The sequence below is a fragment of the Anguilla anguilla genome, chromosome 5 (genome assembly GCF_013347855.1).
Source record: "Anguilla anguilla isolate fAngAng1 chromosome 5, fAngAng1.pri, whole genome shotgun sequence".
Classification (NCBI taxonomy): domain Eukaryota; kingdom Metazoa; phylum Chordata; class Actinopteri; order Anguilliformes; family Anguillidae; genus Anguilla; species Anguilla anguilla.
The window spans coordinates 20,361,982-20,384,996 of record NC_049205.1 but is presented as its reverse complement, the minus strand read 5'-3'; the positions used below and the strand labels follow the sequence as shown (position 1 = coordinate 20,384,996).

The 23,015-nt window shown below is 41.2% G+C and overlaps 2 protein-coding genes across 5 annotated transcripts in view; one reads left to right on the top strand and one right to left on the bottom strand.

The window, feature by feature from the left end:
* The window catches only part of ccdc33 (coiled-coil domain containing 33), an 81,189-nt gene extending 76,966 nt beyond the window's left edge, over positions 1-4,223 (bottom strand). For all 3 annotated transcript variants that reach the window (XM_035416616.1, XM_035416617.1, XM_035416618.1), the window contains exons 1-3: positions 4,131-4,223; positions 3,020-3,311; positions 68-585 (exon numbers count right to left, since the gene is read on the bottom strand). In XM_035416616.1, coding sequence (XP_035272507.1) covers positions 68-585; positions 3,020-3,290 — 789 coding nt within the window. In that variant the 5' untranslated portion in view covers positions 3,291-3,311; positions 4,131-4,223. The remainder of the gene's footprint in view (positions 1-67; positions 586-3,019; positions 3,312-4,130) is intronic.
* Positions 4,224-4,549: 326 nt separating this feature from the next.
* The window catches only part of LOC118227036 (receptor for retinol uptake stra6-like), a 29,106-nt gene continuing 10,640 nt past the window's right edge, over positions 4,550-23,015 (top strand). Inside the window, exons 1-11 of one of the 2 annotated variants that reach the window (XM_035417118.1) lie at positions 4,550-4,824; positions 11,265-11,345; positions 11,828-11,965; positions 13,545-13,611; positions 14,445-14,524; positions 15,081-15,220; positions 17,099-17,265; positions 18,971-19,105; positions 20,526-20,593; positions 21,942-22,021; positions 22,899-22,960. In XM_035417118.1, the coding sequence (XP_035273009.1) occupies positions 11,883-11,965; positions 13,545-13,611; positions 14,445-14,524; positions 15,081-15,220; positions 17,099-17,265; positions 18,971-19,105; positions 20,526-20,593; positions 21,942-22,021; positions 22,899-22,960 (882 nt within the window). In that variant the 5' untranslated portion in view covers positions 4,550-4,824; positions 11,265-11,345; positions 11,828-11,882. The remainder of the gene's footprint in view (positions 4,825-11,264; positions 11,346-11,827; positions 11,966-13,544; positions 13,612-14,444; positions 14,525-15,080; positions 15,221-17,098; positions 17,266-18,970; positions 19,106-20,525; positions 20,594-21,941; positions 22,022-22,898; positions 22,961-23,015) is intronic. The other variant, XM_035417119.1, reaches the window with a different exon arrangement.

Sequence of the window (23,015 nt, the reverse complement as noted above, 5' to 3'; positions counted from 1 at the left end):
ATTCACAGGTGATGCTTTTTAATGAGCAGCTTATCATTGTTATTAAAGGGAAGAGGGCCCATTTCACCTGGGGTGCAGGGCGGGAGGAAGGATGAGGGGTCACACGAGCAGTCTTGGGGTCCCCTGGCTGGGCAGGATCACTAGATGCAGCTGGGTGGTTCGGCAGCTGTGCAGACCCTAAAACCAGCGGGGGCACTTGGATCGAGGAGGGACCCGGGGAGGGGGCCCTGGGCGTCTTCCATTCGGACATATCATCCACCCGTGCCGAGCCTCTGACATCATCAGCAGGGGACGGGGAGGGGCGGGACTCGTGGAAGGCGACGGCGTAGGCCAGCCGACCGCAGTGCATGGCCAGGTAGTCGTCGTGGACGCGCAGCAGGGCCATGATCCCGCTGTAGCGGTAGAGCTCCTCATCCCCGCTGGCGAACAGGTTGATCCGCGGCGCGTCGGTGCGTGGGAAGATGGCGAAGAAGCCCTCGCCCGCTCTGGCTCCGCCCCCCTCCGCCGCGGACGACTGCGAGTCTGTCAGGCGCACAGCCTCCACCCGCAGGCGCACATCGTGGTTTTTGTCGTTTTTACAGAAGCCTTAAAAATGGATGGAAGAGGTCACAGCATGAGGCGAACAAAATCAGAATACCCATTATCAACGATTACTACCATCCCCATTAAGCTCATCTGCTGGCTTCAGAAAATTTAGTATGAAGTACTGACTACTTCATGCTATTTAGAATATTTCATACTTGACAAACAATACAAACACAAATACAAACACAGACACACAAGCCAAGCACATACTGTATGAAAGCACACACACTCACAGACACACAGACAGACAGACAGACACACACACACACACACACACAAACACACATACACACACGCAATTGTACAGACAAGCACAACACAGTGTGATGCCAAAACATATATTTTTTCCTGTGGTTGCACATTAGCTGCACAGACAGCATTCATGTTCTCTACATCTGCTGACATTTAAGATTAGCATGCTGATAATAGAATGTAAATGTGGTGTCATCACCCCCATCAACAGCTGGCAGTTCCTACTGGAAATGACAGTTCTTCGGCTGTAAAGTGACTACACTACAAGTCATCCTCACCAAACATGGGGACAGCACTACGTGCTGGCTATAAAGGATGGCAAAATAAATTAAAACTGCAAGGACTACACGCATTCACACACAGATTCAATTTTCCTGGCAGTTAACGGGCACAGAGAAATTTCAACCAAGAGGTTTAAATTACAGGATAATCCAGATGTCAGGCATTGTATTTGTTTTGCATCAATGTTGGTTAAAGTATTTAAAAGTAATGCCAGATTTTCCATATATCATTTAGGAAACTGATGAAGCAAATAGCATTCTAATACAAATAACTAATTTTATAATGTCACATTGTTCACTGAAAAAGCACCAATAGCTCTTACTGGAGCAGCATGGACCCAGGTAATTGTAAAATACATTTTTATTGAGTAATTGATGGTATATCAGATATAACAATAGTATTCTAAGTTCTTGACTTTCAATGGCAAAATTACAATTTCCAATATTCTATGACAGGAAGAGACTAGGAAAATCTCTTCCTAAATGTAATGGAAAGCTTAAGAGTTGATTGCAAAGGACTCTTTGTTGGCACCTCCTACTCTATCTGACAAGCTCAGAGTGTGAAGTTCTCTGGGTATAAGTGAACTGCACACCAACGATTAAATTCTCACCAACAGTGTCAGTTGACTCCTTGAGTATTTCTTTCATTGACTGGGCCTTTGTTTAAAATGTTGGATTGAGTTCAATGGCACTTTCTTTGACTCAGTGATTTACTTAGGCCATGTTATCATGGCAACAATGGAAAACATCAAGGCTATTCAACTGCATCACATAACTGCTCAAATACACTCACCGGTCACTTTATTAGGTACACCTTGCTAGTACTAGGTGGGCCCCCCTTTTGCCTTCAGAACTGCCTTAATTCTAGATTCAACAAGGTGCTGGAAACATTCCTCAGAGATTTTGGTCCATATTGACATGATAGCATCACGCAGTTGCTGCAGATTTGTCGGCTGTACATACATGATGCAAATCTCCCGTTCCACCAAAGATCTGGTGAATGTGGAGGCCATTTGAGTACAGTGAAGTCATTGTCATGTTCAAGAAACCAGTTTGAGATGATTTGAGCTTTGTGACATGGCGCATCATCCTGCTGGAAGTAGCCATTAGAAGATGGGTACACTGTGGTCATAAAGGGAAGGACATTGTCAACAACAATACTCAGGTAGGCTGTGGCGTTTAAACAATACTCATTTGGTACTAAGGGGCCCACAGTGTGCCAAGAAAATATCCCCCACACTGTTTCAAGCTTCAACGTGTTGTGCGTTCAGAGATGCTCTTCTGCATACCTGTACTTGTAACGAGTGGTTATTTGAGTTACTGTTGCCTTTCTATCAGCTCAAACCAGTCTGGCCATTCTCCTCTGACCTCTGCCACCAACAAGGCATTTTTGCCCAGAGAACTGCCGCTCACTGGATATTTTCTCTTTTTCGGACCATTCTCTGTAAACCCTAGAGATGGTTGTGCGTGAAAATCCCAGTAGATCAACAGTTTCTGAAATACTCAAACCAGCCCGTCTGGCACCAACAACCATGCCACATTCAAAGTCACTTAAATCACCTTTCTTCCCCATTCTGATTCTTGGTTTGAACTTCAGCAGATCGTCTTGACCATGTCTACATGCCTATATGCATTCAGTTCCTGCCACGTGATTGGCTGATTAGATATTTGCGTTAACAAACAGTTGAACAGGTGCACCTAATAAAGTGGCCGGTGAGCGTATAATCTAACCCCATGGTTGTCACAGTTTTTCATGAACTGCCAACAGTTGAGGAGATCTCTTTGGAAAACACAAGCATTATTGTTGATTTGAAAGTGTGATTCTCCAGGATCAGGTTTAAGGAACCCTGTGGATGGACACCGCAAGGAAAAGGAATGGACCAAAAGGGCTTCTACTGTACCTTTAGGCAGAGTGAAGACAAACTTGCTGCGCAGACAGGTGTAGATCTCATCCAGGTTTCCCTGCTGAATGGGCTCAGTACTGCCCCTGCTGGTGTGGAGGACCTCTTCATCATTTACCCTCAGCTGCACCCCAGCACTGGAGTCCTCCAGCAGAGGGTTCTCCACGGTTAGCGTCAGGACGTAGCGACCACGCTCATTAAACTGTACGGTCACCACCTTGAACTCAAAATCCAGCTCCTTCTCCTCAATCCTCAGATGGCTCCTCTGCATGATGGAACCCTCTCTCAGCAGCTGCCAGAAACCAGGCCTGGTTATTTACCTAATTACTGAATGACTATTTAATAAGACTCTTTCTTCATAACTTATATCCTATAGTGTTTTCAATTGTCTACTTCTTGGGCCTTAACAAAACTTCAAATTGGAGAATAATCTTCTTTTACTGTGATCTAGTGCAGTGTGTCTGAGAGCTCAGCTGAAACACCCCAGGACTAGAACTGAGAAATGACTTTTAGGGGAGAGGGGGTGTTGCAGTGCAAGTACTGAGATTGCAGAACAGCTCCATGAATTTAGAGTTGGGATCTAGTGGGTTTTCTACCCCTTTCAAGCATTAGGGTGACAGATTTGGTTCAATTAAGACTGTGATAAAATTATATCTGTATGTCTGGATGTTTGGTACCAGCCAGCAGACACTGATATCCACAACTCAGATTAAACAATACTTTAAAGACTAGATTATCCCACTGCAATTAACATTTAGTACGATTCACAGAATACCCTGGCCAAAAGCCCCCACAAAATAAATCCTAGGGAAACAGTGACAAGGAAAATCTCAATTGGTAAATAAGAACTCAAAAAGTGGAGCCCATCCTCCTCTTGCCAGCTCAGGGTGTGGGTTCACGGTAGCCAGCACAGCCAGCATATACTTTTAAATACAGTACAATGATGCGCTCCACAATGATCGGTAATAAAGAATATAGACGAGAAAACGCTGGAAAACACTATTTGACTATTTGAGGACACAGAGGGGCATAGTTCCATGCTTGGTTACTACACACAATATTGTCATGTCAGATCATGTCATAGAACAGCAATAAGTCAGTATTAGCTTACCTGTACAGTAATTTCAGCGGTCTGGGAATAGAAGTAAGCAAATAAAAAGTCACTGCTTGGTGGTGGTATGGTTTGTGTTCTGAAGTTTCCTCATCTAGTTTGTTATGTTGCTGCAGCTACGGATACTAAGCCAATCCCAGTGTGATTAAAAGCAAACACAATAGGCAAATTCAAACGAGCTGGTGCTAACAAGCATTGCATACGTTGCAGGAGTGCCTTTACAAAGTACTGTTGTGGAACCAGCTCTGATTTAGCCATAATATTTTTTGTATTTATTTTCTTTACATTCTTTTGTATTTCCGGTGTTAATATTGACTTGGTTAACCATAAGCGGTATATTTTAACTTAAGCAAGGTATGCGGAGAGCTCTTGAAGGTGCAAGTTACCGCTTGCTTTCCGCTCTCGTATACATCCACAACAGTCACAGGCACTGGGCTATGGATACGGTTCAAAGTCCCGCTATAGATTGTGTTTAAGTTTTCAGATAGTGTGAAGCCTCATGCTGTCAAAAGTTACCTTAGCCGTGTTTATTCTTTGGAACTAATCGACAGGCAATGTAGCAGCCATTCATTGCGCAAACACACTTTGGTTATGACTAACAATTTCAAACAAAATAACAATATTTTTAAAACAACCATAACAATGAATTCATTCTTTTGACAAGAAGATACACACCAAGATCGAGAGGTCGAAGGTAATTACAATTTTACTTAAGCCATTATAGGCTATTTAAAATGTATAATTTTAAAATACATTTTAAAAACGTTACTTTTCTTTTGCTTTTCATTATGATAGTGTAATATTTCATCAGGATTATTATACAGTTATGATGCATATTTGTTTACGCTTCAGCCAAGTGGCAAATGCACAGGCAAATCAATCATTGAAAAATACGAATAAACTCATCCGTATGGCCCTAGCCTAATTGCAGTCCTCTTTTTATGCTTTTTCTGCTTTTTATGTAATAAAATACGAGTTGATCTAAAAGAGTCCACATTTGCTATTGTGTCCTGAATTCAATCAAATTTTTAGTTGGAATGTTAATGCCTTGTTGGTTTCAAAAGAACGATATAGATTAGAATGTTTGGTAGCCTGTACTGACAAGTTCGTCGCCAGTGCTGCCCGTAGATTTAAAATCTTGGGAAAGTACAACACCTGCCTCGGTTGCGATCAAGTTCAATTCACGAGCTGTAATGGGTCTATGTAAGTACAACGGCGTCTGCCAGTGTGGCATCAGAAGAAAAAAAAACATTGTTTTTTTACAGCTACGTTCTCTGCTTCCTTTCTTGATGGGACGCCTATGTATTGGGTTTTAACGTGAAAAGAAAACGTTTAAGGCCATAGATGGAAAGGTAAGGACTAGAATGTGTTAAGGTGACTTCACTGTGGTGAAGGCGCTCTATTTCCATGCAAAAACACGTTTGAATGGCTTGTATTTCCTTCATCGCAGCCAGATGGTAAATTACCCCCATGGGTATTAGTTGCACGAGAAAGGCCATAGCGACCATTGTGATTATAATCAATTAGGCAGGCGTGGTCATATGTGCTGTGACTAATTATAATTTAAAAATGCATTTGAAAATTACTATTGAATGTGCCATTCAATGTATTATTTTAATTAAATGAAGAGCAAGTACTATGCATTGTATTTATTACAGGTAATGTATTTCCTAGCGGGACTAATATTAATAGCCTATAACAACACTTTCAGTGATAGCTTATATACAGTGAACTCCATAATGTTTGGGACAAAGACATTTTTTTCGCTCTGTACTCCACAATTTAAAATTGTAATAAAACTATTGATGTGTGGTTATAGTGCACATCATATTAGAGGGTATTAATGTAAAATGTAAAATAAATTTTAGTTTCAACATGTAGAAATTACAGCAATGTTCAATGTACAGCATAGGCACCACGTTTGGGACAAATGGCATCACAGATTATTCCGGTGTGTTTTGCTTGGTGTGGGCATAAAGGAGCTTTCAGTATCTGCCCTTGATTCTAGGCTTTTGATTGCCTTTGGAGTCTGTTTCTGGTGTTTGTAAACGTGAGGACCAGGGTTGTACCAATGGAAGTCAAGGAAACCATTGTATCTGAGAAATAAGAAAAAACTGTCAGAGACGTAGGCCAAACATTAGGCCTATCACAATCAACTGTATGGAACATAATTAAGAAGAAATTAAGCACTGGTAAGCTCAGTAATCACAAACAGACTGGTAGCCCAAGGCAAGACCTCTACAGTTAATGACTGAAGAATTCTCACCATAATGAAGAAAAACTTCAAAACACCTACCCGACATAACAGAAACACTTTTACATAGGCAGGCGTGGATGTGTCAGTGAATACTGTCCACAGGAGTCTTCATGAACAGAACTACTGTGGCTAGACTGCGAGATACAAACCACTAGTTAGACGCAAGAATAGAATAGCCAGGTTACAGTTTGCTAAGAAGTACCTAAAAGAGCCTACAGAGTTGGAAAATGTAAAATGGTCTTATGGACAAATGAGATTCACTTCTATCGGCATGATGGCAAGACCAAAATGTGGAGGCCAGAAGGAACTACCCAAGATCCAAAGTATCCACCTCATCTGTGAAACATGGTCGTGGGGAGTGTTGTGGTTTTGGCATGTATGGCTGCCACTGGTGATGGCTCACTTGTTTTCATTGATGATGTCAATGCTGGTAGCAGCAGTAGTATGAATTCCAAAGGGTGTGGAAGCATCTTATCTGCTCAAGTTCAAACAAATGGCTCCAAACTCATTGGACAGCGCTTCATCTGACAGCAAGACAGTGATCCCAAACATACTGCTAAAGCAATTAAGGAGTTTTTCAAAACCAAAAACATGAACATTCTTGATTGGATTGGCCCAGTCAGTTACCTGATCTGCATTCAGTCATACATGTGTTTCATATACTGAAGGGAAAACTTAAAGCAGTTAGCCCCTGAAACAAGATGGTTGCAGTACAGGCCTGACAGAATCACCAGGGAAGATACTCAGCACATGATGATGTCTGTGGGTCACAGACTTCAAGCCATCAATGCTTGCAAAGGATAAAAGTATATGTGACAAAGTGCTAAACATGACCACTTTCATTTACATAACATATGTCCCAAACGTTATGATTCCTTTATGAAGTGTGTGGATATTTGATGAAACCAAAATGTGTAAATGGCCTTCATTAAAAGAGGAGAATGTGCACTTCAACCACATGTGGATTAATTATAACAAATCTAAACATATGGAGTAATAGAGACAAATATATATATATATATATGTCCCAAACATTATGGAGCTCGCTGTATATATAATTGAGTCACAGGAGTCCTGCCTTCTCATTAGTACATTTTAATCATTATGCGGTTTGTATGTGTGACACATAGTTTCCTTTATTCCAGTAATCTGATGAGTCAGCTTTCACATCCAGGGAGGTTGTGGCTTACCGTAACAATAATATTTAATACTATCTTTTCAGTAAATTCTTTTGCTGTGTCTGGGCACGCCCAGTTGACCCTTTCAGTGGTCATTTATCTTTTCCTTTCATGTCTGATACAACTGCTCCCCATGGTCACTGCATGATAATGAGGGATTGGGAGCCATAATGGGGAACATAAATCCTTAGCCTTTGATGTATGATGCTTAGTTCAGTATCTGGGAGTCAGGACAGTATATCTTCAGTGTTACCAAAACATTTTGGCAGGTGTGGGCCCTAGCCAGTTAGCTGTGCAGCACTCAGAAGTGATAACATGCTCAAATTTAATCATAAATTTAAAATGAATTTGAAAATTAACATTGAATGTGCCATTCATTGTATTATTTTAATTAAATGAAGAGCAAGTACTATGCTTTGTATTTAATACAGGTCATGTATTTCCTAGCGGAACTAATATTAATATAACAACACTGTCAGTGATAGCATATATGCAGGGAGCTCCATAATGTTTGGGAAAATGTCAGGTTTTTTTTGATTTAGCTCTGTACTCCACAATTTTAAATTTGTAATTAAATAATTGACATATGGTGAAACCACATCTTCAGCTTTTATTTGAGGGTATTTTTATACATTTTGGTTTCACCTTGTGTAAATTATACAACGCTGTTCACTGTACAACATAGGCACCACGTTTGCGACAAATGGCTTCACAGATTATTTTAGTATGTTCAATTGCTAGCTTGGTGTGGGCATAAAAGAGTTTTCAGTATCTAGCCTTACAGGCCTTATAGGCTTTTGATTGCCTTTGGAGTCCTAACTAGTTAGCTGTGTAGCAATCAAAAGTGATAGCATGCTCAAAGACACAAGTTTTTATCTTAGACTTTATTTGCAAGCGTTCCATTTTTCTTATCACTAATAGATGGGAATAATTGTTTTTCAATAAGTCAGGATTGACTGCCTTAAATCCTGTCTTAAAAACGAACTTTTCCCCTATTGATCATTTTGAATTATTGTTTTGTTTCTTGACTTTAAGCGCTTTCACATATTGCATTTTTTGAGAAGCTGAAGTTCTGGCCAGTAATCCTTGGTTAAGTGTATTTAAGCAGTCCGTAATCATCCATACTGATCGTGGTGGATGAGACTGGAGGGAAGCATGTGGAAGTGTCTGGAATGTCTGACATGTGCAGGAGCAGTGACCTAAGTCATGCAATTTTTTGCTCATGGAAGCAAGGCTAAACATTAACTCATTTTCTTTTTCACCTCAGCTGATTTTTTCTTGTGCCTGTACAGGAATTTGCTGAGTTCTGTAAGATTATTTAGAAGTAATGACAATAGTGGAAGAGCTATTATGCCTTATCAGTGACTCAGTATTTTATGGCTCTAACCATTTCATGGCTGAGATCCCCCCATCACTTTATAACGGTAAATAAATGCAACATGATTTTGATCAACTAAGGGCTCTAATAATTCAAATGTCAAATGAACCTATATTATATTTGCCCATTCCTCTTCGCAAAACTGTGCAGGCTGTGTCAAGTTGGTGGGGAAATGGTGATGAACAGCAATTTTCAGGTCTTGTCATAGATGTTCGATGGGATTAAGGTCAGGACTGGACCGTTCTAGAACATCTGTTTTCTTAATTTGAAGCCACTTGAGTGTTGCTCTGGCAGTGTGCTTTGGATCATTGTCCTGTTGAAAGACAAATTTTCTTCCCAGAATTATTTCGCAGAGGGGCGCAAGTGTTTTTATCCAGGTTTTCTTTTTATTGTGTGCCATTCTACCCATCAATCCTGACAAGATTGCTAGTCCCTGCTGATGAAAAGCATTCCCATAACATGTTGCTACTATCGCCATAGTTTAAAATGTGGCTGCCTGGTTGGGGGGCTGCTTTAGATCTGCGCTTCAAATATCACTTTGCATTCAGGCTAACAAGTTCCCCATTAATATCATCAGACCACAAGACATTTTACCACGTCCCTGCAGTATCTTCAAGGTGACCTTTTTAAAAGCCTTTGCAACCAAATATATAGGATCTTTAGTGATGGCTTCTTCCTTGCTGCTCATATTGTAGGTCCCCTTGGAGATTGTTGACCCGTGAAAATCATCTCCAATATCATCACAACCAATATCTTCTGTCTTTTATTCAGTCACAGTTGTCCTCATAGTAGCTTCTCCAAGAAGCCCCCTTGTTCTCCAGCAACAAAGTTTAGCGTGTTGGAATGATCTCTAAGCAGTGTGGGAGGTTGACCCTGAGCTTTGAAAAGTGTTCAGTGCCCTTTCCCAGATGTGTGATTCTCCACAATCATATCCCTGGCTTACTTTGAATGCTCTTTGTTCTTCATTTTACATATTTTCTTAAAAGTCTCAACCATGCTGTGGGACCTTACATAGAGAAGGAACCTCAACAAGCCACACAAATTGTTAATGGATTATTGGTGGATCAACTGCTTTCAGTTTTTCTGTAAGCAGGTGATCCACTAGTTAATTAATTTTGTGACATTTTGGGGGAATTTGCAGTTACAAAGGGTATAAATACTTTTTAAAAATTTTAATTTCAAACCCTTTTTTTGTAAACCGTTGAAAGTTTTGGGATAGTTTTCTTTCACTTTCATAATTTGATTTCAAATCTAGAATCTTAAACCAAAAAAATGTGTGGAAAAAGTGTTAATACTTTTTGGATATTGAAAATTCTGTCCAGAGCAAAATCATCTCGCTGTTGCTGATATATGACTTACACCAAGGACAGGAGCCAGTACACTCCCACAAAAATAATCTGCTACAAGAAACCGAAACCAATTATTTTTTGTGAGGAAGAGGGGACAGATAATTGATTCTGTTACGCATCTGATTTTGATGTCTCTGCGTGTGGGGAGAATGGAACAGTAACATAACAAGTCCCAACTGAGTATACTAAAAACAGTGTGAAGTTAAGCAACACATTTATCTATATGTCAATAAACAGACATTGTTCTCAAATCTTAATTGCTTTATCTGTAGAAGATAAATAGCTAAGCTCTTCCACTGTCAAGGTCAAGAAGCGGGGAGAGTTATGCAGTGGAGACCAGTGGAGCAGGAACTGAGTTGGCTGCTTTGCAGATGCTAGCTGACTCAGGTGTGTGGGAGCTCTTGGATAAAGTCTAATTGCTTTGGTTTGGCTCGTTACAGGTATTAACTCTAACACAAAGGCATAATATATAATAACTATATATATAATATATAGTTATAATATAGTCTGAGGCTCAGGTATGTTTGCCAAACGCGCCCTGTGGACATGGCATCGGGAGCTCAGACACTTGGACGGGAGGTGTGTGTGTGAAGCGGGGGCAGGGGGTCAGTGGGTTGAAGGGAGTGTGAGAATGTGAACTAACTGTTTGTCTCATCATTCTATAATCTTTTGTGTATGCTTCCCGCACAAACGTTCAGATTTTCTTCGTCGCCACTCACACGCACATAGACACATTTACACACACACTCCCTTCATCAGCCTTGGCTCCCACAGAATGTCTGAGAAGGTAGTAATAAGATGAGGGAGATTGGCTGCCTATACCTGGAATGTTGCCATCCTCAACCCCTTCTTCCCCTTTCTCTCTGCTTCATGCCTCTCCTTCTCTCCCTTTTTTCTCTCTCCTCCTTTCCCCTCACTCACTCACTCTCCCCCGTTCTTCTCCCTCTCTGTTTCCCTCTTTCTCTGACTCAGTAATCCTTGTATTCAGAAGGATCCTGGCGTAGAAGCACAAGACCTCCAGCTTCATTCCGGCACAGCAGCAGGACGAGAACAGTTGAGTGAGAGCACAGGAGGGAACAGGAAAAATTAGCTACATTAAGGAAAACTAAAAGAAAAGGTTTTCTCAATAGGTGGTGTACCTCACCGCTATTTAGAGAGTATGCACAGGAACAGGTTACCTGGATAGAGAACATACAAGAACAAAATACCGAGATAGTCAGCGTACCCATGAACCTGTTACCTGGATAGAAAGTGCAAACAGGAACAGGGACACTGGGACTCACAAGCAGGTTACCTGGATAGAGAACCTGCCAGAACAGGTTATCCGGATAGAGAGAGTACAGGAAAGGGTTACCTGGATAGAATTACACAGGAACAGCGACACAAAGGCTTTCGCGAGCAGGAGGAAAGAAACAGGAGCCACAAATCTTTTGACCCCACCTGTGGCTCAAAGGGAGCAGAGTGCGAGAGCCAGGAGTGAGGTACCCATCAGGCAACCTTCCCCAGGTTCACCTCCTCCCTGCCCTCCCCCCAAGGATCGTTGGTGAAGGAGCACTGGATTTAACATCTAACAGACAGTAAGGAGGAACCATGAACACAAGCTACACTTCTTACGAATACTACGATTACCCCGACTGGAGCGACAGCAGAGGAGCTACCAAGCCCCCTGCGGAGTGAGTATTCTTCAGAGTCTTCCTGTGTGGGAATAACCCAGAGGAGTGTGGGGTAAGCTGTGGGAATAAGAAAGGTGCTCAAAACGGGAATAATAAACGAAAATGACTTGGGAGTAACCTTAGGTGATGCAATGAGTGAGTTTATTGACTGTGTTTTGCGGTTTTATTTTCTTGTTAATTTGTTTCTGGAGATTCAGAGAGATTTTTAAAAAATCTAAACTAACGCAGAATATAGTGACTCTGCATATACTTGCCCTTTTTTAGTCTGTTTTCAAGTTTCTCCCTCGTGTCATTTTTGAATAATTCAGTTGTGCAAGTAACCATGTATTTGTATATTCAATAATGCACAGAAAATGGAGACATAAAATAAACAATGCTAGCTACATTGTTGAAACAAGTCATGTGCAGTAGTGTAATAATTGAATCACGTAATTTGTCTACAAAGCTTTCATTGAGTAAATCTTGTTAATTTTTTAGGTTTTGATGAGAATTACATGTTTTTATTTGTTTTGGGGTATTGGGATAAGCTTTGCAGATTGTGTCAGAATGTTGGGCATGTTTCTGAGATACCGGTTAGCATGAGCTGTGCTTAGTCAACTTAGTCAAATGGAACTAAAATGGAAATCTGAAATCACCAGTCCTGAACGGTCATGAGGTCATGCAGGCACGCCCACCATGTCCTTTGCAGTGTATGAGAGAGTTTCTCCCTTGGCAGTGTTCCCTGTTGCCATGCTAAAGTTCATTCATTTTGTTAATGCTGCTCAGCCCCCTGTTGCCCTTTGACTCGTGAGACATTTTACCCCTGTTTAGTACAAAGTTTTCGCATGAAAGGAGATGCTAGCTTGCACAGTATCATCCCTGGTTGAACAGCATTGCTGTTCATCTGAGTGGAAAATAGCAGGATGGCTCCTGTTGTCTGAACCAGACATTTCTGCCCTTAAGCGAACAATACATGTGTGGCCCTGTCTGACAGTATTGCGGTAGAATGTGGTAGAGTTCCTCATGATAATCTCCTGATGGAGACAGGCACAGATCTTTCTGAGATATGCCGTCTGATGCGGTTTCTGTGCCCAGGATAGGATATTCATTTCCCTTTCTTTAAGGGGAGAACCTGCCCACCTAAGATGGTATTCAGGGTGCCAGCAGTGGAAGTCTCTGCAAGTTGCCATGGGTGTTGTCTTTTTGTAAACGGCTGCCTGGGGCCCAGTGTCAGTGTGCCAGCACCCAATGTTACCCACATACCAGTATACTCTTTACCTACTGTAGAAAAGCGGACTTTCTTTCTGCTAGTCGCATGAAAGCCCGCTCTGTTAAATGTGCCATTTCATTTTGAAACATCCAGTGGTGGATCTGCTGTTGTCCAAAATGGATGAGTTGTACAGCAGGCAAAGAGTAAGGAGAACTTTACAGAAGTGCTTGCTGCGTGGGTGCACCCAGTTGGTCTGAGCAGTGTGCTGTTGCGGTTAGAGCAATATGACATATACGAATGACATTACTACAAAGCAACTAAATGATGTAATGTTTGTAGTGGATTAATGTTGTCTTTCCTCTAATAATTGCCCATATTTTGACCACTCAGGGTCATTCTGCCATGCGACCCCACAGTCGACGACAAGCTGTTCCACATATGCATCTCTGCCATTTCTGTGAGCACAAAAATACTTGCCTCCGTCTGACACACTCAGTTACACCCTCACTTACACCCTTCATCTGACTCACTCACACCTTTTATCTAATATACATTACACTTACATTACATTTGAATGTTACAATGCATAATATCCTCACTCACACCTTTTATCTATGTTCACTCACACCTTTCATCTGATATATTGATTTATACCCTTTATCTGACATACTCACTTACACCCTTCATCTAATATACTCACTTACACCCTTGATCTGGTGCACTTTCTGACAACCTTCATTAATTTTTAATTCCAATGTATTTGACACAAAATTCTAAAACTTGATTAAGTGAAGAAACCACACATTGAATTAGACATTGCACTATTGTTGGCAAATATTTTGTCTTGTTAAATTTGCTGTACCATAATGTTATTTGCCAATATAGTCACAAAAGCATGTTCCGTCTAAATTACAGTCTGTATTGAGTGACGCCACACCTAAGCCCCTGATATGCTTGACAGTAATATCCACTGAGGAGAGATTTATCTTTACACAGATCTCCTGCGCATGTAGAACCTGCCTTTTTGTGCACCCTTTGAATATGGGGGAGGTACTGGGTAATGGACAACAGATTTACAAATATTGTGTATATGTCTGTGTAGACAGGTATTTAAAAAAATATATTAATTGAAAACTTTTTTTGCAAATAACACATATTCTATATGTAACATTAAGTGTCCTACAATACGTGCGATAAATAAGTTTCTGTGGGATTGATTGTGAGCTGTGTGGGTTAAAGTGTGCTGATGTAAAATGTGTAGGGCAGATACATTGTTCTGCTGTCCCCCAGCTTGTAGTGATGCTGATCCTCATCGTCTTGGCCAGACAAAGGAATCCAAGCCATCGGAAAGGTGTCACAGATTTATTCAGGTAAGGGCTCCTCAAGAGCCAGGCTGTTCCTGGTCTACTGCGGTTAGGCCCCTTCCTGCAGTTACTGTTTGGAAGTACATGGGGCCTGTTTACATGCCTCAAACATCTACTCCCCCCTAGAACATCAGGGATGTCACCTCCTACAGTACATCTGGAATGCTGAATCCTCATAAAAAATGTGATTGAAGTCTAAAAGAAAAGCCTGTCTTCAAGCCTCACAACTGAGCCCGTAGTTGAGAACACTACCGTTATTTTAGAGGTGTAGGTGGGAAGTAACCACAGATTCTTTAGGCTCACCAGGTGCCCCACTCCAGCACACCTTCTGTCCCCTTTACTTTTTGACTACAGGAGGCTCCAGTTGTTAACAGGAACTATATTGTTGTACAAAACTTCCCGTACCACAGTTTTGTCCTTTTTTCACACCCCATTTGGTGAATTTTTAGACGATGCATCATATTGCAATGTTTCAGCTTCACTGGTTGGGAGAACTTTCAGTGTTGCAGAGCTGTGTGTCTGGGCGGTCTACAGCATCTGCAGAGTGTTATTTGTCCCCCAGTCCAGTAAACTTCCTGAATCAGACACAGCGGAAGGGCCTGACAGCGGCCGTGTTTGGGGTACTCTTCTGCGAGCTCTCTGTGGTGGTCCTGTCCCCAAACCCCCTCCCCTTCGTCCAGGACCCCTCTTTTGGGCACAGAGGTGAGACTGGCACCCATTTTCCTCGAGACAAAATACTGTACACATTTCAAATGCATGTATCTGCTTGAATGAAGTTTATAAATAACACAGGCTGCTTGCCTCCTTTTTGTATATTTGTTCATACCTCTATGCCACCTGCACGGCCATTTTCATTGTGGTGTCTAGCTGTATTTATTTTAGAGCTATTTTGCAACGACATGTGATTCATTTTGGTGAATTTTGCCCACCCCTGCCTAGGGGTGTGGGAGGGCCTTGTTTGAGGCACCCTTTGACTGAGCACTTTGATATCCGAGCCGATCGGAAGGTAGGAAGTTCCGGACCCCACGATTTCTTTGCTGTGGAAATGGGCATCTGGCCAGCTGTGTACGGTCATTGAGCGAAAGCCATCGTATGAAAGGAGAGAACTCCGCAGACTGCTCTACCTTTCACTGCATACCCCGGACCGTATTGTGTTGTGTAATTGGATTGTTTCGTCTATGCTTCTTTTCATTCCACAGCTGCTTGCAGTTTAAACAGTTTTTTCCTTTTTATATAATTAAGCTACACATGTAGCCGTCTCTGAGGTAATTAAAAAGCTGGTAGCGACAGTGCCATTTAAGCCAGTCATTTGGCAACATTTAGTAGACCCATTCTAAACTGCATGCTGGCTCCTGGTTAAGACATAGACAAGTGTTTAGTGCTGTGATTGGAACTAACAGATTAGTTGGCTGTTTATAAAAAGAATTACAAGAAATTAAGTTAAAAAAAATGTGGGCATTCAGTGTTCTTTTTGTTTTGCGAATGCACGCAGTGTTTGTGTTCATGCGTTTTCAGAGAAATGATTACAGGTTGAGTAGGTACAGTATCTCTCAAGCTGTGCTTGTACAATGTGATGCACACTCGTGGATTTCAGTTCATAGTGGAACTTGTGTGTTTTATGTTGGGTCAGGCTAACACTGCCAGAAAGCTCTAAATGAATGGTGCTAGTTTGAATGCTGTGGCACGGTCAAAAGCATTTACTGCATTTCCAGGATTTAAATGGAACATTATGCTATTAATGCTAACCTTTTAATCTAGATGATGTGTGAATGATAGACTGTATTACCTGTTTGAAGGAGAAATGTCTGAAAGTGGGGTATTGATACAGTACATTTTCTTTTGTCAAAACTTTTCCCCTTAGTACATCTATAGGAGAGCTGTGTGTGACATTTATGTACTGTACATTACAGCATAAGAACATAAGAATGTACAATGATACAAGAATAGGCCATTCGGTCCATCTAGACCAGTGCTTTTCAAACTCAGTCCTGGGAACACCCTGTGTTTTCTAGTTTTCATTCCAACCGTGGTTGCGATCCCAGAATTGTAACAAGCCATTAATATTTCTTAATGAGATGTTTTTAGGGATTATTTACCCTCTTAAGCAATTTAGTGCAATAAGCACAATGTGAACATGAGACTTGTAATCTTCATGGCATGTATAGCTATTTCTGACAGTGATGCTTATGAGGGTATCCATCTAAACATGAAAAGTACCCAAGCAAGAAAAATTTACATTCTGTTAAAATTCTGGGATTGAAACAAAAACCAGAATACTGAGGTGGTCCCCATGACCAAGGTTGGGAACCACTGGTCAACAGAGCATCCAGCATTGCTTCTGGCCTGGACTTGAACACCATTTGTCTTTGGCTCTTTTACATGACCTTGCAACCTGTTCCACTGTTGACACACTATGATATCACTCCATCAGTTACTCTTTAATTAATTTCCACCAAGTTCCCTCCCACTCTGTTAATTGTTTTTTTTTAATGGATTTTCAAGGAAATTGTGTTTGCAGAGTTCTGTGTATAAGTACTGTTCTGATTATAAGTGGGTGTGGCTTCTTTGTTTCCCTCTCAGAGTTATGGAAGATCCTGGCCCTGTTCTACTACCCTGCTCTCTACTACCCCCTGCTGGCTAGTGGTACACTGCGTAGCAAGGCAGCATACGTGCTGGGCAGCCTGCTATCCTGGGTGCATCTGGGCGTCCTTATCTGGCAGAAGGCCGAATGCCCGAAGACTCCTCAGGTGAGAGGACAGCTGGAAGCCTCAATGCCCTGGGTTTACAGTTATGACTGCAGCATTCAATAAAGTACAAATAGAGCCCCCCCCCCAATCCCCTAGCCCCACAAAAAAGTGTCCTAATAACACAAGTGTTGTGCCACACTTGCATTATTCTACAGCTTGGCTTATTCCAGTCTTTCCTGACAGGTTGACTGAATTATCACTGATTTTGCACTGACATATTGGCAACTGTCATTTGAAAAAAGAAGGGGGTAGGGTAGGGTTATTCAGTCTAAGCATTGGCACTTTCGTTCTTGAAATGATTCTGTGTCCGCAGTTACAATACTGTAGTGGTAACCAGCCCTGTTTCTGGAGGTCTATCATCCTGCAAGTTTTTATTTCAACCCTAATTTGGCACACCTGACTCTACTAATTAGCAGCTCAACAAGGTCTTTAGCTGTTGAATGAGGTGTGCATTGTTGGAGTGAGAGTGAAAACCTACAGGACGGTAGATCTCCTGGAAAATGATTGGTTACCACTGCAAAACTGCATGCATCCTACATGCTATTGTCAGTTTCTAATGCAACTAATGCTAATGTAGCATTAGCAACAAACCATTAGCTCGCTACAAATGTTAACTTTGTAAGCAGGCACTGTTCAGTCTTTAGAATAATACATGGGCTCACTATCGTTGTCAAGAACTAGAGATGAAGCTGGGGTATTAATCAACCTTCTTTTAAAAGGATTTTTTCAAGGTTCCTATATGGAAAAAGAAAAATGAGTTTCTGTGGGTTACGAAATCCTGTGGCTTTGCTAATTAGGATCTTACAAATACTGGAGCTGATGTCCCTTCACTAGGGGTTCTTTCAAGCTTCCTCCATGCCATAAAATTCTTCCCTCCATCCTTATCCAGATTTGAAACAGGGCCACCCCCACCATGGGCCCCTGACTTTAACACACACACAACAGCTTTATTTGAAAGTTCTGCTAAATTAAATGAAGAGAGTGAAGTTTCCAGACAAATTTGTTCTGCTGTGAACCTATTTAAATCAAGAGGATTTATCCCCTCCACTGCCTCACCGTGTTTATCACTTTACAGTCCCTTAGTCTAGTAGGGATAAGACCGTCCATGCTTGACATTGTGAAACTTTTTATCTCCTTAAAATGAGCAAGAGGAGAACTTGCCAGAATCTGTAAGTCCTTGGAGTTTACTGAGCTGGGTGCTGAGAGGTGAGACAAAGGCTGTAGGGATATATAGGACAAGCAGGCGCCTAAAGCTTATCTTTGGGTTGCTTAATTAGCTGAGTGAAATGTGTAACAATTTCAATTACCTATGAGACAGGAGTTTGCCAGCTTACACTGGCAGCAAGCAAGTGTGGGAGCGGCAATTTATACCCCATCATCACATCTCTGTGCTGTGGTACAGTGCAGTGCGATGGACGGGTGACACAGAAGGTGGGAACAGGGTAGCCAGTTAGAAGTCTTTGTTCCCTAGAGAAAACCCATTAACCACTGGGGATTGTTTGCTTTGCATATGGTGGGGGTTGAAATTATCCACCTTTCGCCAGACTGGCTCTTGCCATAATCCCTTGCTTTTGCATCCCTTGATTTATCCTGGCCTATGCCACCAAAACCAGTGCACTGTGTTACATGTGAAAATCTCTGTCGTTAGGCCATGGAGCCAGGCTGAGGTCTAACACTCTTGTCTCTACCCCCCCCCCCCCCGCAGATCTATAAGTTCTACGCCCTGTTTGCCAGTCTGCCTCAGATGGCAGGCCTGGTGTTCCTTAGCCTCCATTACCCCCTGCTCCTGCTGAAGAGCCAGAAAGAGGCCAGCACCACGGAGACCAGCGATGCTGCTGAGGTGAGCAGTCAGAGGAGGCGGAGCCAACACACAACAAGTGTGATGTGCAGAACGTCCTTCTGTCACAATGCCAGTCCATCATCAGTCTTCATTTTTGCTTTTATGTTTTCTTTGTTTAACCAGGCACGTCACCTGAGAACTCAATTTTCCTTCACAGTGATGGCCTGGGAAAACAAAGAGGGTCAGGAATGCCAGTGGCTACCAGTGTAGCCAGTTGTGGAACAGAGGGTGTAATTAGGCGGCCAGAAGTAGGAAGTCCGTGTTAATAGGAATTAGGACACTAGGGTCTTACTGTGTGAGCCAGTGTGTCATTCTGTCAGCTGTGCTACATGCTCCATTCTGTCAGTCATGCAATGCAAAACACTCCATTAATTTGCCCATGTCACCCGGGCCATTCTTTCAGGCAAGCAGTGTACTACGCTCTGCTCCATCACCTTACATGACGCTGCCTTGAATTCAAACAGATTTAAAAGAGATTTATTTGCTGTAATCTGGATAATTCCTTCATGTGACTTGATGGCTGAAGCAATGTTATGTCAGGTAAAAACTACTGCGTGATCTATATTTAGACCGGTGGGATTGGTTGATTAATCACAAAGAAACCATTAAAAGCAGTTTTAAGGCCATTTTTAAAGGTCTGAAATCGGTTTATACGGTTTAAAGTTCTTTGTCCCCCTGATAGGCCGATCTAGCTGACAGTCTGCAATTTGTACGTACAAACTTTAATGCCAGAGTGAAATGATTATGGGAGCTGCCAGCACATGCTAGGGGTATATGTATATGCCAAAGCAACATTCCAGAGCCTTAGTCATTGTAATCAGCTTTGACAGCATTGGCTTATGCAAATGTTCCTGAGCAGATTACATGTGCATAGCATTGTTTCACATGGAGAGTCCACAATGCTGCATTCATTTGATGTAATCCCTGAGAAAAGTCTTCTTATGACACAACACAGCGAGCACAATTCTGATTGGTTCATGTTACATGATGTTACATTACATCTTATTATTCAGCATTTAAACTGTAATTTGCAAGGGGGCGAGCACTAATATCTGGTGTATCTTGAGAAATACATGGGGGGAGAGGGGGTTGGATGGATAATAAAATAAATGTAACAAAATTATACAGATTGACTGTCTTAGCTCTGAACAATTGCCAAAATGTTTAGTATACTGGCCTCTGTAATATATAATATTTATAATATATTGAACAAATGCTTGATGGGCTGTTCACCCAATGAGGGAAAAAAAAGAAAAATTAAACTTTCTAACAGATTAAAGTAAATCTGAAGTATGCATTTCTAATGCATCATGTATATGTATATAAGAAAAACAATAGGTTTATTATATTGATGCAATACATAGCCTACAGCCTAAGTTCCCTGAGTGTCATTCATTTCCATTTCTTTCACTGTCACCAGGGTCTTGACAGCAGCTACTATAAAGATTATGTCAAGAAAATATTAAAGAAAATCCCTTCTAAGACCAGGTAAGGATTTTGAGTACAGAGCACCAGAAACACGGTGTAAAAATTGATAGAAAGATTGATTTTCAATCTGATAATAACTAGTAAAAATCTATTCGGTAGCACTTTTAGTTTGTCTATTTAGGATTCAATACAGATAAATAAAGCACAAATTAATGCACAATAATATAATTTAATTATTATCATATATAATTTAATAGATTAATATTATTGTAACCAACTAGTTTTTATAAGATATATGGGGCATACATCAGATTATGCTTTTTATAAGATATATGGGGCATACATCAGATTATGCTGCTGCTTATCATCAGTTGCTCCATCAGTTTATCTCAGTTATTACCTCATTATATGATTAAATATTATCACAAGGACTGTGCTCATTATTTAATCTGGATCATAACTGGGTCAGATGCTTGTTTAAATGAATTTGACTTTTTAGATGAAGGTAAAAGTACCCCCTGGCCAATACCTGCAAAATATGCTACACAGATGTGCAATGTATGTATGATATAATAAAATAATTTTCCATTAAATGTTTGTAGTAATTGATTTTATTTGTGCCTAAATGGTTAAAGTATTTCAGGGTTTTGGGCCAAGATCTAGTCCTGATCAAGGTACACTACATCGCCAAAAGTATGGGGAAACCTGACATCCAACATCTCATCCAAAATTATGGGCTAATATGGAGTTGGTCCACCGTTTGCTACTGTAACAACCTCCACTCTTCTGGGAAATCTTTATACTAGATATTTGAGCATTGCTGCAGGGATTTGCTTCCATTCAGCCAGAAAAGCATTAGTGAGGTTGGGCACTGATCGGTGATTAGGCCTGGCTCGTAGTTGGCTTTCCAATTGATCCCAAAGGTGTTGGATGGGGTTGAGGTCAGGGCTCTGTGCAGGCTAGTCAAGTTCTTCTACACCATTCTCAACAAATGTGTGCCCGGGCATTGTCAGGCTGAAACAGGAAAGGGCCTTCCCCACACTGTTGGGCAAGCACAGAATCATCTAGAATGTGATTGTGTGCTGTAACATTAAGATTTGCCTTCACTGGAACTGAAGGGCTAAGCCCGAACCATGAAAGACCAAGGGGTGTCCGGATACTTTTGGTCATATAGTGTATTTTGAATATTTTGTAATCTCAATATTCTAATACTGAGACCTACTTCAGGTGAAGTGCCTGCCAACTGCTGTACAGAGTAGGTTTTCTTCTGGTGACAGTGAATAGTGTAAGCTATTTTCAGTGTGTTATTGTTGATATACCTCCACTGTTTGGGTTCTGTGTGTGTGTGTGTGTGTGTGTGTGTGTGTCACAACAGCACTTACATGATTACTCCATTTTCTTTTCTCAGTACCTCCAGCACAGACAAGCCAAAACTGTCCAAGAGACTCTCTGATACCCTGAAAGCTTACATCTACACTCCAGAGGAAGGTGAGACAATAAGTTGCACTCTGTGTAGAAGGAAGAACACAGACAGAAAGTTGCACTCTGAAGTAAGGAATGTGAGGGGAAATAGTGAGGAAAAGAGAGAGCTGAATTTTTAAACGTCTGTGACCGAGCCATGACACTTGTTTTAGTACTAAAGCAGCAAATGCTTTCAGTGGTTCTCTGAGTGAAAAGCCTCCTTTTCAACAGCATCTTGGGTGCATAAACTCAGAGTCACCTCTTTCCCTCCTAGCACAGTCTAAGACTTGCTTCTTTTCTATCGGTGCTCTTCACAATTCATGTGGAATCTCTGTTACTACAGACTTGTATTAATATGTCTCCAGTATTATCATGCTTATGCCTGACAGTTTATTACATTTAGTTTTTGTGTACTAACTGCTGTGCATCTAACCATTTTGTAATATAGTAAGTTTTATATCAGACCTGGGTCAAATACGTATTTGTTTTGGATTCAGATACTTTTCTAAGCTTTACTGATTTTGTCTGGTGTATTGGAACCAATGAAATACTCTCAGAAAGTACAAGCCCCGCCTTCTGGTCATATTGGCAGGCTCAATTATACCACGCAAGATCAATGGAACACAGAAGTATTTGAATCCAAAAGAAATACATATTTGACCCAGGTTTGTTTTATATACAGTATATATCACTTTTCATACACTACGGTGCTTGCTGTCTAATAAAATTAGGCAATAAAAGCAGCAGGATTGATATGTATGTATGAACTATGTTGTTCATCACTCTGGATAAGAGGACTTGCTGAACAAATACATGTTAATGCAGTGATAAGTGCTTGTCTCCAAATGCTTTGATGATGCTGCTTTTATTCGGTTGTTGATTTTTGGACTTCTCTCATCACCAGTGTTCAGGATTCCCATTCTGCTGGCCGCATCTGTGTTAGTGTCTTTCATTGCCATCTATCAGGTACGTGGTTTTATCTCATTTTAACATGCCTCACGCCTAGCTAGCTCTGCACTGC